We start from the raw sequence: 16,945 nt of genomic DNA, 5'->3' as shown, positions 1-16,945 counted from the left end.
TTGGAATTCTGGACATGGTAGTGGTAGTTGATTCGCGGCGGCACTGGTAACTGATCCATCTTCAATCGACCGATGTTGAAGGCAGCAAGGGAACTTGGCGCTAAGAGATTTATTTCAATCCAACAAAAAATACATTAAGATACTAAATTGTTTCTGATAGTTAAATTGTTTCTGATAGTTAGATCTAACAGTGCACATCCTACTCAGCTAGATCTAGTAATGAGAATCGATTTGATACTTTGCGGTACCGATACATGAAGATAATTTTTGTTGGACCGGAACAATACCCGACGACAATAGGTCATCTCCTATACAGCAATTTGAAGAATCCAGTAAAAGCTTGCCCGGTCCAAACAACATAACATCCATTATCCTTAGTGCTTTTCCTCCTCGGTGCGCCGTGCATGCCATGATAATATTCCATTAGTCTCTTTAAAAAAGAAATAGGTATATGGTATGGGTCCACATTCCACTTGAACGTACGCCTGCTAATGGGTTGGGTATATATGGATTAAATTGGCTGGTTTTTAATTCGGGGATTGTCTTTATTTGGGTTCAAATGGATCGCTACTTCAAATGGTGTGGATTGGATTGGATTGGATTAGGTTATAGAGACAAAGAATTGATATGGATTAGATTTGGTTAGATGATTTTATGTTCTAAATAGATTTGGCCCGCTGAAGGCAAATGGATTGGATCCTTTAATTGGGTAGCTAATGGATAAGAGAATAAACGTATGTGGGACCTACATATAGAAGTTGATCAAAATTTACACAAAGTTGCTCTTATACATAATAAATCATTCCACCAAATTTTAGTCAAATTTGATAAATTTGTGTTGTGTGAACATGAGTTTTAAAATTTTTAGATCCGGGTTTATACATACTAAATGAGTACATCCATTCTACTAGAGTACATTGGATCTATTTTAACTAAATGGTTTGGCGCTGATCGAGCAAAAATCAAAGTTTGATTGGTATGAATTAGACAGTAATGAAGAATAATTAGTGTAAGTTGGTTTGATAGACTACTTGGGACATGTTTAGTAGAAGGGGTGGGGTGGGTTAGTTATCTGGCACAGAAAACGTAGTAATAGATTAGTACATTATTAATTATTAAAACAATATAAAATAGATTAATATGATTTTTAAAAATAATTTTTCTATATTTTTTTAAGAAAGAATACACTGTCTAGCAGTTAAAAAACGTACGCGCGAAAAACAAGGAGATAATATAACTTATGGGGACTTGCTGAACATGGCCTTGATAAAAAGATAGATGGGAGTGGATTTCGATTGATTGAAATCCACTGGCAGGCTTACTCGAACGTGGTTGAGTAGATTAATTAGGGGGTGTTTGTTCCCCTGAATTTTTAGTCCCTATCACATTAAATGTTTAAAAACTAATTAGAAACATTAAATATAGACTATTAATAAAACCCACCTCATACTGGCAGCCTAATTAGTTCATAATTAGTGAATACGATGCTACAGTAACATTTGCTAATCATGGATTAATTAGACTTAAAAAAATTATCTAATAAAATAGCCTTTATTTAATATTTATAATTAACTTCAAACATCTGATGTGCTAACGGCAAACGGCAATTAGCTTGGCATGACAGTATTCCATCGTGATGGCAGTGGGTGGTAGAGTCACGGGTTGCTTGCAGGGACAAACTTCCACGCTGGTTGTTTCAGCTCACCATTGACCAGACGGCCACTACCGATCTCATCATCCCGAAGCGGGTTGGTAGGTAAGCTTGGCCAAGGTCGGGAGGTCTCGAGACGCGAGCTAGTAGGGGAGTAGCCATGGCGGAAGTCGGAGGGCTGCTCGCCTCCGCCGTCCTCAAGTTGGCCGCCCAAAAGATGGGCTCCGCCATCGGCGGCCAGATCCTGCTGCACTCGAACTTCCACAGCGACCTGCGGGAGATGAAGATGACGCTCGAATCCGTGGAGGCGCTGCTCAACGACGCAGAGAGGCAGTCCATCGACAGGGAATCGGTGCGGCTCTGGCTGCAGCGGCTCAAGCACTGCTCCTACGACATCGCCGACATGCTCGACGAGGTCGAGGCAAGGACAAATCCGGCAGCGGCCACGGTATCTCGTATTACCTCCGTCCCATATGTTCATTAGTTAAATTAACCGGAGAATTATATTTATGTTAGGACGGAGAGCATATGTACGTATGCACTTCACTAGTTCACTACTTGTAGTACTAGTCAACCTTGCGTGCATCTCTGATGATTAGCTAATGCCTAATAGGGTTTGCTTGGTTCTTGATCAACCTTGCCTTGCCAAATTTTGGCAAGGTGGTTGTTTGGATTGTGTTGCCAAATTTTTCTGCTAAGATTACATAGGATTTGATTCGTATTGTAGTGAAAGGGATGCCAAATAGTTTGACAATGCTAATTGTTTGCTCAAACTAAATCAACGACCGAATTTTGGCATACCAATTTTTCGGCACTAGCCATCAAGCTGTGCGAGCTATTGTTATTGATATTTTAAATACTTAAATTTAGTTTTTTGTTGAGTACATTGGTTATTAATTTTTTGATGAAATATTAATGTATATGTATATTGGTTATATTTATATTTTTAAATGTAATTTCATATTTATATTCATATGTATTTTAAGAACAATCAAATTGTATACATACGAATACACATTCGTTTTAGTCAACTTTTTATTCAATAGAATTGATAATTTGGTATTTCTTTACTACTTCGTCCGTCCCCCGCCGAAAAAATAATCGTCGCACAAGTCAAAAAAAAAAAAGACGAATGCGATGCACACACACAAAAAAAAAGGAATTGCTACACAACAGCCGGCTGAAAAATTTTGTTTCGTCAGCCGAATTCTTGGCCATCAGATCAGCTTCAAGATATACGCAAATTTTATCGGGCCCACTGTTAGTTTGGGTTTAGACCTGTTTTGTGCAGGGAGAAGTGGCTACGGCAAACTCAGCGCACAGCTGTGATACGATGAGTTTATGATAGCTTTCTGCAGCGGTCGGTAAGGGATCCAAGGAGCCTTTCGCCGTTGCTCGGTAGTCCATGAAGCAACGAGTGTCTTCCTCGGCTGTCACTAATGTTTGTATATATGGAGATTTGCCCTGTGAGCCCCTTCTGGAACAACTCGTTAAGGTTGATTTTGTTGACAAATTCTTTTGGTAGCTAGCCAGATCAATTGATGTCGTACTAGGATGAGAGCTGGATGATGTGTTTTTTTGTTTGGAATTTCAGTACTTATATCTCTCTGATTTTGTTAATTCAAAAACGAAGGGAATTCGTACTAGCGGTACCTGGTTTTGTTAGTTTTTTTTTTGTTTGGAGTTTTGTTATCAAATTTATGGCAACATGCTTTAGTTTTGTCAGTTTTTTAGCACCTTATCAGCTAATAGAGCTTAGTTTTGTTTGCAAATTTCTTGCACTAGGCATTAGTTTTGTTAGAAAACCTCCAAGCAAACTGCTACTAGAAATGGCTAGTTTTGTAAATTTTGTAGTTTTGTCAGCTACTAATCATGTCTAGTTTTGTAAGCTACTGGAAATGCCTAGTTTTGTGAATTTCGTAGTTCCATCTGTTGCTAAACATGCATGAATCCTGTCTTGTTAGCTGATACTTGAATTTATCAGCTCTAATTATTGTAGAATCAATAATTCACCACTGTCGTAGGCCCGAAGAAACCTCCTATACCCACTAATTGATGATGACGAAAAGTGCAGGGCTATGTTTTAGCAAAGCATAGCTAATCCAATGTACGTGGTTTTCATGTTTGAAGAAGGTAAGGCTTCCATTATTTTTCTGTTTTAAGGTTAAGCATGTTTTATATTTGATTGCAATTTGTTTAGACTTTAGACATGGACAGGTAGCGCCATAGTGATTTAGTACAATTTGTTCGAAAAGAGATAATTACTTGCTGTTATTTCCAATGCAATGGCTCACACCCCCATACAGTAGAACTAGCCTTTTCTTGTGAGTAACAACACATGAATATTTAATGGCACACTCTCTAGACACATGGCTTTGGTATCAGTCTGAACTTCTCTTTTATATATTTGAATAAACCGTGAGATTTTCCAAAAGAAAATGTCAACATGTTTGATTCATCTAATTATACCTTTTGTGATCAAGAACTTATGTACACCAAACTCTTCAGCAAATGGCAGTGCAAATCGAAACCCTACTCCTACAAGTCAGCAAATGAAGCCGACAAATGATTCAGCAAGGTGAGCAGAAGCGCGATCACGCGAGGCACGCACAACTCTCATGGGAGGAGAGGTGCTGGATGCTGACAAGTGTCCAATATGATGGCTATAAATTCGGCTGACATTCCAAAAAATTACCCCCACCCCCGCCGGCGCCGACGTCCCCGCCGCGGATGGATGAGGTGGAGGCGGAGAGGAGGAGCGGCAACCAGGAGGCGAGGGAGACGAAGGATAGGACGGAGTGGAAGAGATGAGCATCGGGGGTATGCACGGACATGCACGGCCCTGCTGCCAGGCGCAGCTGTAGCCCCAGCGTCCACCGGTGAGTTCACCAGATCCGGCATCTTTCTCAGGGCAGGCCTCCGAAGATCCAGTGGATCCATTGGAAACCGCTCCGGATCAAGGCCCCTGCTTGAGGATTCACCTGCCTCAAGCTCCGGGACGCTGGATTTGCGGGTGGATGCCACATCCCCGGTCGACTTGCTCCAGCTGCCAGTTGGGTTCATGAACTCAAGAAGGCAAGCTGGGCGTCCTGATTTTCTGGGATTTCTTCATCTCCTCTGCTCTCAGCTGCTTTCCCAGATTCTCTGGGAATGCTTGAATTTGATCGCATCACGAACAAACAAACGAGGACGAGTCGGACGGAGGTACAAACCAGTCTCGCCGGCACCATTGTCCTTTCGCTGGAGGAACCTTGCTGCTGCCGGTGAGTAGTGACGACGGGGAGGAGGTGGCGCTCGGGAGGGAAACTGTGTGAGTTAGTGGCGGCACGCGAGGTGGTTGGTTGGTTTCTTGCTGGATTTCGTTTTGATGCATGAAGCATGGTTTTCGTTTCAGCGTAAGAGTGTGTGCAGGTGCAGCTGGTTGGTTATTCCTCTTCATATTCTGTTGCTGATATAATCTATTGTGAATAGAGAGAATGGGGTTTCTAGCATTAGTAAAGGATCATGCACTGTTATATTATGTCTGTAGGCGCTTAATTTCAGATCCTGGACTGATTTTGTCCATCCTTTTGTGCAATTATGGTGGTTTGAGTGTCTATCAGCTGCTTTGGGCCTTCCATGAAATCTGAAGATATGTGCAGTTGATTGTCATGCCTATTTAATCCGGTAAAGGATGTAACCGTTGTTAGGATTTTGGGATGCCCTTTGTGAAATGTGTCCTTCGCTGGGGAAAAAGGGCCAGAGAAATAAATTATCTTACTCTTAGCAGATTTTCCAGGAATGTGCATTTTTTGTTGCTTTCAAAACAATAAGAACATCAATTTCACAATTCACATATATACTCTGTATGTGTGCTTGTGTTTCTTACCCACTGACTACATTACTGCAGTATGGGGACTTTACTGAAATTGAGCTCCTTAAGTGCCATTTCAAACTGCTGCATTTGAATCTCTGAATTATGGTTCAGGCTGAGGAGCTATCAGATATCTACTATTTTTTACTACTTTTAGAAAAGGGAACAATGCTACCGTCGTCTGTTTCCCCTCGCTCATGTAATTTGCTTCCGCCGCCTGTTAGACTGAATATCAATATAACTCACACTCAGGAGAGTACAAGATGAGACCGTAGCTCAATGGATTAGGCACTTTGCTATCAAGGAAGAGGTTGTACAATTCGATCCTGTTTTCTGCATTGCTAGCCATTTGGGTGTTATTTATTTTCCCTTTTTCTGGATTGCTAGCCATCGGATTCTCTTCTCCTCCTCCACTATTGTCAGTAAAGAAGTAACACAATTTAACTTTATTTTAAATACAAACAATTAGCATTAATTTTATTTAATTTGTTTATGATGTTGAACACAATTTAGTATTCTCAATATAAACGTTCTGATACAACATATGTTTTCCATATCAATTGTATATTGACTACAATTTACTATTTCCGACTCAACACATAATTTATTTTCAAAAGTATTAAAATTAACTTGACCCATGTTTTACTTATTATTTCTAAAGCTTATTTCTTGTTGATATTTTGGAAATGAAATTTATGCTTTGAGCTAACTATTTCCTTGATAAATATAGTTCCGTTGCGAAGCGCGAGCATGTAACTAGTGTGAAATAACAACTAACAAGTTATACTTGACATAGAGAGTAAATGATTCTTAAACTTAGATTATTTATTTCTGAAATACTCCCTCTGACCTCTGTTTGATATAGTAAGACTCTAGCCTTGTCTAGATTTATATATGGATCAATGTATATAGTTTGCATACGTGTCTAGATTCATTAGTATCTATATGAATGTAGACAAAACTAGAAAGTCTCACATTATAAAACAAAGGGAGTAATAATTATGAAATTTTGAGAGGTTTCCTTCTTTATTTGTTTTTCTTAGTTTACATGATTGGATTACACTATTAAGTTGCATTACATTTTCTTAATACCCTATCATTCTTACGTAGGAGTGTACGTAAAGCTTGCGTGTAATTTTTTCTTTTTGTTAATTTCTTAAAATTGCAACATGTTTGATTTGCTAATAGGGATATTTCACAGTTATTCCCTTGACACCAATTGTACTCTTCTTGCTTGCCGTTGCTACCATCAAACTCGTTTTGAATATAATGCAGTCAGTTTTTCCCTGTAAGGGACTGAATTTCTATCTGCCTCATGCAGTGAAACAATTCCTTGTGGTGTATAAACACTAGGATTGACTCTGAACTGTTTCTTAAGGGAGAATTTGGTACTCTGATTCCCCCATAATACATTAATTAGAGGCCATAGCCATCCACCAATACTGAAAATTTGAAATACTCAGTCCATTCCAAAATAAGTTTATCTTTCTAGTTCAAATTTGAACTTAGCTTATTTTAGGATGGAGTGGGTAATAACTATATGTGAGACTATCAGTCCTTGATTTCATCTATAATATGTTTTCCTTCTTCTACGGTTGTTGTTGACCGGAAACATTGTGAATATTAAAATATGCTATTATATACCACCGTATTAAGCTGGGATGTGTTGTTACATTTCAGATTGTTAGAATTGTCCTTATTTTTCAGATAACTGATAATTAATACGATATGTCTTGCAGATTGTTTGTATGCCAGTTATTCCTAAGATTATAATGGCTAATAAGATGAAGATGATGAGAACGAAATTGGTGAAGATCACTAATTTACACAAGGATTTTGGATTAACAGAAAGTGTTAGCTGCAATGTACAGCAAGTTACTGACCCACGTGCATCTGCGTCCAAAGTGGAAGAAGCATTCATAGTAGGAAGAACCAAGGAGAAACAAAAAGTAATAACAATTCTATCAGAAGCCAGCACTTGGCAAGGCACCACAATCCTTCCGATATATGGTATCGGAGGGATAGGCAAGACAACCTTGGCAAAATTGGTTTTCAACGACACTGGTTTCAAAGACTATTTTCAGGCATGGGTCTATATTTCGCAGACATTTGACTTGAATAAAATTTGCAACTCTATAATTTCACAAATTTCTGGTCATGAGAACATGATGACTGAAAAGCAGATGATAAACAGACGACTTGAAGAGCTGCTTGCAGGTAGGAAGGTTCTGGTGGTTCTAGATGACTTATGGGAGAAAGGTGGATCTGAGTTAGATGAATTGAAGCTTATGCTTAAGGCTGGTGAGAACAGCGATATCATTGTTATAGTAACCACTCGCGATGAAGGCATTGCCAAGAAAATTTGCACAGTTCAGCCATACAAGCTGGAGCCCTTAACAGACAACATGTGCTGGAAAATAATAAAACAAAAAAGTGCATTCAATGATAGGGATGACAAAAGACAGTTGGAGCCGATAGGAAGGGACATTGCAAAGAAGTGTGGAGGTGTGGCTTTAGCAGCCCAATCCCTTGGATACATATTACAGTCCATGACATCTGATGAATGGGTATCAGTGAGAAACAGTGATATCTGGAGTAAATCTACTTCAAAGGGTAGATCTTTGCCACACCACAATGTGCTTGCATCCTTACTTTTAAGCTACAGCAATATGTTGCCATATTTGAGGTTGTGCTTTGCTTACTGTGCTATCTTTCCCAAAGGTTACAAGATAGTTCAGGATGATTTAATTCAACAATGGATTGCTCTTGATTTGATTGAACCATCTGATATATTCTCTGTGAGGCAGCTCAGTAAGAATTATATTTCACAGCTGTTGGGGATGTCCTTTCTTCAGCATTCAAAGGCGCCTTCAGTGAGTATCTTACATCTAAAAACTGAACGATTATAATTCTTTATTTTAGGCAGTTCCAGTGGCTGTCACAAAGGGATTTTTTTGTCATGAAGACACATTGCATTGACAATACATTTCAACCCACAAAAGTTCTTTTATAGAGGGATCACTCCTACTTACTGGATTATGTACCATTTATTGTTAGATCACATTTGGATCAATTCTAGCTACCACTTTTGCTTGATCACTGCCATAGAAAAACATTTCTTGATATAAATGTAGTGTAAACCCTCGCCATTCTCAGGATTTTAGTTATTATTTAATAAAACTAGAAATCGTAGCAATCTAATTGCTTCAGCTCCATTGTGTAATACTATTATTCACCACTATACATTGTTACTAACCTTGGGGATCTGAGAGAAATGATCTTCTGAGAGGAATGATCCTCCATTAGAGCAGACAGCCATATATAGAGAGCCTCATGGGCCATATGGGCCTATATAGGAGATGGGCCTTTATACACTTAACATACATACCAGTACCTAAGTGAAACATATTATTTTTCAGATTTGATTGTTGTTAAATACAGCGACCACAGTGTGGCAGTTGGCCAATGCGCAGTTGCGCATAGAACTAACAAATTTGATTGCACATCCTTTTGGTAAGTGCAGAGCTCCCTTGTCCACCTTTGGCTCTACACATTTGACATCTATCATATGCAATAAAGCAAGGAGAACAGAGCTATATCTTTGTCCACTTTATGTTTATTCTTGATTATGAGAAGGTCCCTAGAGTAACCGGTGATACAGTAATCAGCATGCTCAGGACCTAGCTAGTCGGGCTGTTGAACTCGCCAATGGCGTCACCTTGTGCCACCATCGTTGCTGGTCCCAATGCCTTGATGTGGTCAGACCAGGAACTAGACTCCCTAGCCTGCTGTAGGCCTGCACATTTTGTTTCATACTTGCAGCCACATAGTCATTATTGCCAGATGTTCATTATTACCAGCATCAGATGATCCTGGTTGGATTACTTCGGCACACATTATGCGCTGACCATTACTCCCTCCACCTTGTCCGGCCGAACTAGCAATCAGGCTTTATCATGTCCTTCCTTCAAGCAGCGGTTGGATCAAATCAGAGATTCACCAGTCCTTAATCTACTGCATTATCCAGAGCTTTAGTCAACTACTGGACCCTCTGTGGTGTCTTGTTATCATGCTGAGCTCACAATCATAGTACAGAGCTATTGGGATTATCCAATTACACTAAAGAATGCTATCTCTGCCTAATCTTTTGTCACCATCCTTGCATTCTACTTGGTTCATAATTTCATGCTGAGTACATAGCACATGCAAGCTCATTTCCATGATATAATATGATGAATATATTTTTCATTAACTCCTAGAATTTTGTGTCAACCAAGTTTTATCCCTAAAGAATACCATATCTGGTCCTGATGGAATTGTTAGAAAGAGGTTATTCATATCTTGTGATTATTTTCTAAAATCAACATACATGGTCTATGTGGCATTATGTAGGAAATCATAATAAAGCGTTATACTCTATGATGAAAATAACCTTTCTAGCGGGACTTTATGCTATTGATTATCAACTCTAGTGTATTGTATAATTGGACTTTTGACCTCTTTAGATTATTCAAAAGTTTAAGTCATGTCTGTTTGTTCAAATCTAAAGCATTACATTGTGCTGCTATTAATCAATTTCTAATATGAGTTAAACTACTTATCTCATAGGCCACAAAGTGTTCCTGCAAATTATTTTATGTTAAATTTTCCCCACAAACTTCCCTTCTAGTCCAAGTTACTGCATATTGATCTGGATGTTTTTTTTTTTTGGGAATCCATTGTTGCCAATACTTGTCGTAGTGCTTTATAAGATGCTTTTCCTGCAGACAGTTGGACTGCATTATGAAGATGTTACATTGTTTACTATGCATGACTTGGTGCATGAAGTTGCAAGATCAATCATGGTGGATGAAGTTTTGTACTCTAGGAAAGAAGGCAATATTGCAGGAACCAACTGCCGCTATGCTTTGCTCGAAGATTGTAGCAAGCCATTAGAATTATTGACTACCACACCTAACAAGATAAGGGCTCTACATTTTTTGGACTGTGCTAAAATTGTGCCTCGTGGTACTGCATTTTCATCCGCTACGTGCCTACGAGTTCTTGATTTAAGCGAATGTTATGTACATAAGTTGCCAGATTCTATTGGTCAAATGAAGCAGTTGAGGTACCTAAAAGCCCCCGATATTAAGGATCAAACAATCACCAAGTGCATCACCAAGCTCTCAAAATTAAGCTATCTTAACCTTTCCAGATCTCAGAGAGTTCTTGTCTTGCCAAAGTCAATTGGAAGAATGGAATGTCTGATGCATCTTGATTTGTCGTGGTGTTCGCAAATAGGAGAACTGCCAATATCATTTGGGAAGCTCAAGAAATTAGCACATCTAAATTTGTCAAATTGTTCTGAGGTTAGTGGTGTTTCAGAATCCCTGGGGAGCCTTACGCAACTGCAATATTTGAACTTATCATACTGCAGAAAAATTGGAGAACTTCCCCAAAATTTGGGTAAGCTCGTGGGACTGCAATATTTGAACTTGTCATGCAGCTCATATCTTGACGGGCTTCCAACTACAGAAGTGTTGAGCACCCTTACTAAACTTGAATACTTGAACTTATCTTCAGAACTCTCGTATATTGGAAAGCTCCCTGAAGCTTTGGGATGCTTCACTGAACTCAAATATTTAAACTTGTCAGGGTGTCGTGGAATTGATGAATTGCCGAAGTCGTTTGGGAACCTCAGAAATTTGGTTCATCTGGATTTCTCTAAATGTTATCGTGTTGGGCGAATTGCAGAAGCTTTGCACGGCCTTACCAAACTCCAGTACCTGAATTTGTCGTCTTGCTGTTATGGCAATCAGTTGCATCTCAAAGGGCTACCAGAAGTTATAAGAAATCTTACTGAACTCCGGTATTTAAATTTATCAATGTGCCTCGATGCTATCTTTGATCGCAAATCAGCTGGTGAAAATCAAACATCTGTTGAATTCATCAGTAATTTGGCCAATCTAGAGCATCTAGATTTGTCTAAAAATATCAGTCTTTCTAGTTTGCCTGAAAGTCTTGGTAGCCTCCGAAAGCTACATACGCTGGACCTTTCAGGCTGCAGCAGATTGGAGAGGGTACCCGAAAGTATAGCTACAATTGATAGTCTAAAATTTCTAATTGTTATGAACTGCTGGAAGCTTGATAGGTTTAGGCTTTCTCGGTTCAATGACAATTCAATCTTATTGCCACACTTTATGGTTCAAGCTGGTGATGGTGAATCTAGCAGCAATCTTGTTCAGCTTCAGGATGCCAATCCCGCTGAGTTGGAAATAAATAACCTTGAAAATGTAAAGTTTGCCAAAGATGCACAAATAATAAAGTTGTTGCAAAAACAAAGGATCTTAAAATTGAAACTTCAATGGACTACTGGTTCTAGAAGATATGCGGAGGACATGGAGGTGCTGAAAGAGCTGCTGCCATCCAGTACTTTGGAGCACTTTGAAATACGAGGTTATAACAGTACAAGTTTTCCAGGTTGGTTAATTGGCATTTCCTCTTATCTCCCTAATCTTGTTGAAATTAAGATGGTGGACTTGATAATGTGCGAAAACCTACCTCCACTTGGTCAATTACCCAACCTACAGGAGTTGGTCCTTCAAAAAATGCCCGCCATTAAGAAAATTGATGCAGACCTGTGCGGTGGGGCAAGATCATTTCCTAGCCTAAGGAAATTTATTCTATCAGACATGGAGAACCTGGAAGAGTGGAGCACAACATACTCCTGTGGTGAGAGTTTTGTGAATCAGTTCATGTTCCCTAACCTTCAGGTATTGGAAACACGTGATTGCCCAAAGTTGAGGCTGAAGCCCTGCCCTCCTAGAGCTGTTAAGTGGGATATTTGGAGCAGTGACAATGCAATATTATCATGGGGGGAGAGAGAGACAAGATCCTCTGCTGATTCCACCATCTCATGTCCAGTTTCTTATCTCGTGGTTATTTTCTGCAAGGTTCCTTTGCATCAGTGGAGATTGCTTCACCACCTCCCGTCACTGCCTAGTTTAAGCATAAACAGTTGCAACGATTTGACCAGCTCACCAGAGATCAGTCAGGAATTATCCTCCCTGCGATATTTGACTCTACATGGTAACTATGAAGCAGAGCTGCCAAAATGGTTGGGTGAGCTAACATCACTTCAGCAGCTGTGGATAAGTAGCAAATATCCGGAGCTAAAGGCATCACAGGAGAGCATCGCGCAGCTGACTTCATTACAGTCGCTTTATTTGACCTCATGTGAGACCATAGAAACACTGCCACAATGGTTGGGCGTTCTCACGTCTCTCCAAGATTTAGGGATCTCACACTGTCCAAAGCTAACTAATTTACATGGTACCATGCGACTGCGCTCTCTCCGTTCGCTGCATTTGAGTTATTGCGGAAGCATTGTACATCTCCCAGAAGGGTTGGGGAACCTTACTGCGCTCACTGAACTTAGTATCTGGAACTGTGGGGGCATCAAGTTTTTGCCGGAGAGCATACGCCACCTTACTAACCTCTTCATTCTAGATATTGCAGCCTGTCCTGAACTGAAGTCGTGGTGTGCATCAGATGAGAACGTGATGAAGCTGGCTCACATAGAAAGAAAAGTACGTATCCTGCCAAACCCATCTTCATATTAGTGTTCTTGTTCTGTACCTATTACATTCTGTCATGAAGTTGTGTAATTTATTTAGTCCCTGCACCACCCAAGAGGATTCTTTTGTGAGGATACTAGTAGCTAGTGCTTTATGTAAAATATTCCATCTAAGACTTTCTAGTATTATCTGGATTCATATGAATGCTAATAAATCTAGACATATATGTAAATTATATATATTCATTAATAGATAAATTTATGTAAGGCTAGAAATTCTAACAATATGAAACGGATGGAGTATTAGATATGAACTTACATTCATCTTAGGGTGTGTTTGAGAGAGTAGGATGAAGGAGGAAAAAAACACACAAAACGAAGCGAGCCATAAGCACATGATTAATTTAGTTTAAATTATTTCGACGAGAAAAACAAATTCATTTGATTTTTCAAGGAACTTTTTTATAGAATGATTTTTTTGTAAAAACTCACCAATTAATAGTTTGAGAAGTGTGCTAATGTAAAACTAGGCACAATCTGCCAAAAACATGCACACTTGAACGGTCCGTTAGATTATGACTTTACAATATTGATACCAATTCTACCATACATAACAACATTATTTTTCTTTCTATGTAATATAAAGTTGATGCATCACATCATCTTACATATCTTATGTTTATTCATGCAAGTAAAATCATGGTAATACTTGCATTATATTACAGCGTTTCTGGTAGCATCTCCATTCCACACCAGGTTGCAAACGAAGGCCTCGTGGAGTACAGGATTTTATGTGGCCAATTCTCAAGGAGATGTGGTGCACGGACAACCATGGAAGGTTTTAAATATTGTCATCTTTGTGGTATTGTTTATGAAGGGTGGCATGTTTTGATGTTTTCTAAAATAGTAATTTACCAGGCAGACAAATAAATTTATGAAATGTGTTGGTGTAAATATGTGTTATGACTCAGACCTATTTGTAAAATGTTCAGAGAATAATATAGAGAAGGAGGGGGTGTGCAGGAGAAGCAACACACCCCTGAAAAATTTCCCCAAATCAAACAAGATGATATCAGAGCCAAACCCTAGCCTCATTCCGCCTCCCAATCCCTTCCCTTCCCTCCATCCATAGCCATAGCTAAGGCTTGTCATCTTGGGGGTGCTCAAGGGGGCTGTGCACCCTCACAACGCATGGGGGAAATGAGGAGAAAGTTATTGCTGCTGCTCTGTGTGGGGGAGGTGCTCACTGCTGCTGCTGATTAGAAGGTTGTTGGTTGCTGATTTTTATGGAGGAGAGGAGTAAATTGTTGCTATTGCTGTGTGTGGGGGCAGGAGAGGAGGAAGCACACCTTTCTCTTGCTACTGCTGTGTGGTGTGGCTGCTGGAATGTGTAGTTAGCCAGGAAGGTTGTGAGAGGTGTTAGCTTGAGGTGAGTGTTTTGTTTTTTGTTGTGTTGGTAATATAGGGGTTTGAATCCTGGTCTTCTGAGGAAGAAATGGATCCTACCAAATGAGAGAAAGATGTTGTGGGAAGTCTGGAAAATGTAGCGATTGCTTCATCATCCCTTGTCACAGAGGATGAGATGTAAGGTTTGTTGGAGGGTTTAGTAAAGCTAGGAATATTGAGTACTAGAGGTGGAGGATCAACTGAATTGAAACTAGAGTTGGTGCCAAATGAATTGAGATTGGAAGAAAGTAAAAATTATTTGAGTTGGTCAAGGAGTGCTCAACTAATCTTGAGGGCAAAAGGGGTGGATCATTTTTATAGGAGGATTGTGAAGAGCATACTGTTAAGGAAAGTTCAACTTGAAGGGTATGGAATACTACAAATTCAACTGTGGTGTCATGGTTGATGACTTCAGTGGCTCCATCTATTGCTCGAATGCTAGAAACCATTCAGACTGCAGTAGTTATATGGAAAACATTGAACAACATGTATTCATGAGAGGTAGATGTAATGGTAATGGTTGAGGCTCAGAACAAGGTACATACTTTGAAACAAGGGAGAACAGTTCAAGAGTATGCTAGCGAGTTGCAACAGTTGTGGGCATATCTAGATCATTATGATCCCCTAGAATTGAAGTATGATGAAGATATTGTGATTGGAAATAAATAGTTGCAATGACGAAGAGTCATTCATTTCTCAAAGGGGCTGAACAAGGAGTTTGTGGATATAAGAGTTACTGTGTTTCACCAGGCTACTTTGCCTACCACTTAGAGGCCATTTCAGCCATGGTGTAGGAGGAGATGAGGTTGAACTAATGAGGGGTGCAAATCTTGTGAGATCAACATAAATTGCAGCTAATGATAGGGAATGCTACAATTGTGGGCAGGTGCGTCATGTGAGATACAATTGTCCCACTCTCAGAAGTAGTGGTGGTTGGGGATCAACGCGAGGAGGGTATGGTGGATTTGGTGGAAATTGTGGTGGCTTTAGAGAAAACCGTGGTTGTAGAGGAGGTAACCGTGGAGGTTGTAGCGGAGGTCGTGGTAGAGGGTGGGGTGTGCCTTAAGCCAACATAGCTATGAAGGATGTTGAAGGTATCAACCTAATGGGTAAACAAGTGACATGAAAGCAGATAGCTCAGGAAAGATTGATTGATTAAAGGGAAGCAAAGGCTCAAGTACATATAGGCAAGAATGTCCACGAGAATAGGAAACAAACCTATTAGGGAAGATCCTTGCCTAATATAACCGTTTAACCAAAACTAGAGGTGGCCGCACCACCCTATCCCTGCCTGATATAGCTTGCTAACACCCCCGCAGTCGGATCATCAGCCACCTGTGACGTTCAGACTAGACCTGAACTCCGTGAAGACCGAAGAAGGAAGACCTTTGGTGAAGATTTCTACGTATTGCGAAGTTGTGGGAACATGCAGAACACGGACGTGACCAAGAGCGACTCGTTCGCGAACGAAGTGAAGATCAATTTCGATGTGCTTGGTGCGTTGGTGCTGGACGGGATTGCTGGACATGTAGACAGTGCTGACATTGTCGTAATAAACCACTGTAGCACGGCGCAGGGGGGTGTGTAACTCAAGGAGCAACTGGCGCAACCAAGTAACCTCAGCGACTGGATTGGCGACAGCCCAATACTTAGCCTCAGCATTGGATCTGGACACTATCAGTTGGTGCTTGGATGACCAAGAGACAAGGTTGTCACCGAGAAAGACTGCATAACCTGAGGTAGACCAGTGGGTATCTGGACACCCAGCCCAGTCGGCGTCGGAGTAGACAGTCAGCTCATCTAGGCCCGACGGGTGGAGATGAAGACCCAAGTCAAGAGTGCCACGGACATAGCGGAGAATACGCTTGAGAGCAGTAAGGTGAGGCTCGCGAGGATCATGCATGTGGAGGCAGACCTGCTGAATAGTGTAGGCAATATCCGGCCTGGTGAACGTGAGGTACTGTAGGGCACCGACCAAGCTGCGGAAGTCTGACGGATCCGTAATCGGGGCACCGGTGGAAGCAACAACTTTGGGATTGGTGTCGACTAGCGTAGAACACAGCTTGCAATCCGTCATACCAGCCCGCTGGAGAATATCCAACATGTACTACTGTTGAGAGCATCAAACCACCATTGTGCTTCTGAACGTGCATCCCCGAGAAGTGGTGGAGTTCGCCAAGGTCCTTCATGGAGAACTCAGCCTGGAGAGCGGTGATGATGCGCCGGAGAATAGCCGTGGAGGAAGCGGTGAGAACAATGTCATCGACGTACAGAAGCAGGTAGGCCATGGCAGTCCTGTGGCGAAAGACGAATAGACTAGTGTCAGACTTGGAACTCCACGAACCCAATGGACTGAATGAATGTGGTGAAGCGACTGTACCAAGTCCGGGGAGCTTGTTTCAGACCATAGAGAGATCGATTCAGACGGCAAACATAGTCA

At 40.6% G+C, this 16,945-nt stretch overlaps 1 protein-coding gene across 1 annotated transcript; it reads left to right on the top strand.

The window, feature by feature from the left end:
* Positions 1-1,703: 1,703 nt before the first annotated feature.
* LOC102712482 (putative disease resistance protein RGA1) lies at positions 1,704-15,154 on the top strand. The gene is made up of 6 exons (XM_040528644.1): positions 1,704-2,099; positions 2,828-2,843; positions 6,521-6,546; positions 7,244-8,377; positions 10,271-13,072; positions 13,785-15,154. Exons 1-6 carry the CDS (start codon positions 1,812-1,814, stop codon positions 13,794-13,796), a joined length of 4,278 nt encoding a protein of 1,425 aa, XP_040384578.1. The 5' UTR covers positions 1,704-1,811; the 3' UTR covers positions 13,797-15,154.
* The last annotated feature ends 1,791 nt before the right edge of the window (positions 15,155-16,945 follow it).

The sequence above is a fragment of the Oryza brachyantha genome, chromosome 11, assembly GCF_000231095.2.
Source record: "Oryza brachyantha chromosome 11, ObraRS2, whole genome shotgun sequence".
Taxonomy (NCBI): Eukaryota; Viridiplantae; Streptophyta; class Magnoliopsida; order Poales; family Poaceae; genus Oryza; species Oryza brachyantha.
The sequence above is the reverse complement of the archived record's forward strand: the minus strand, read 5'-3'. Positions and strand labels throughout refer to the sequence as shown.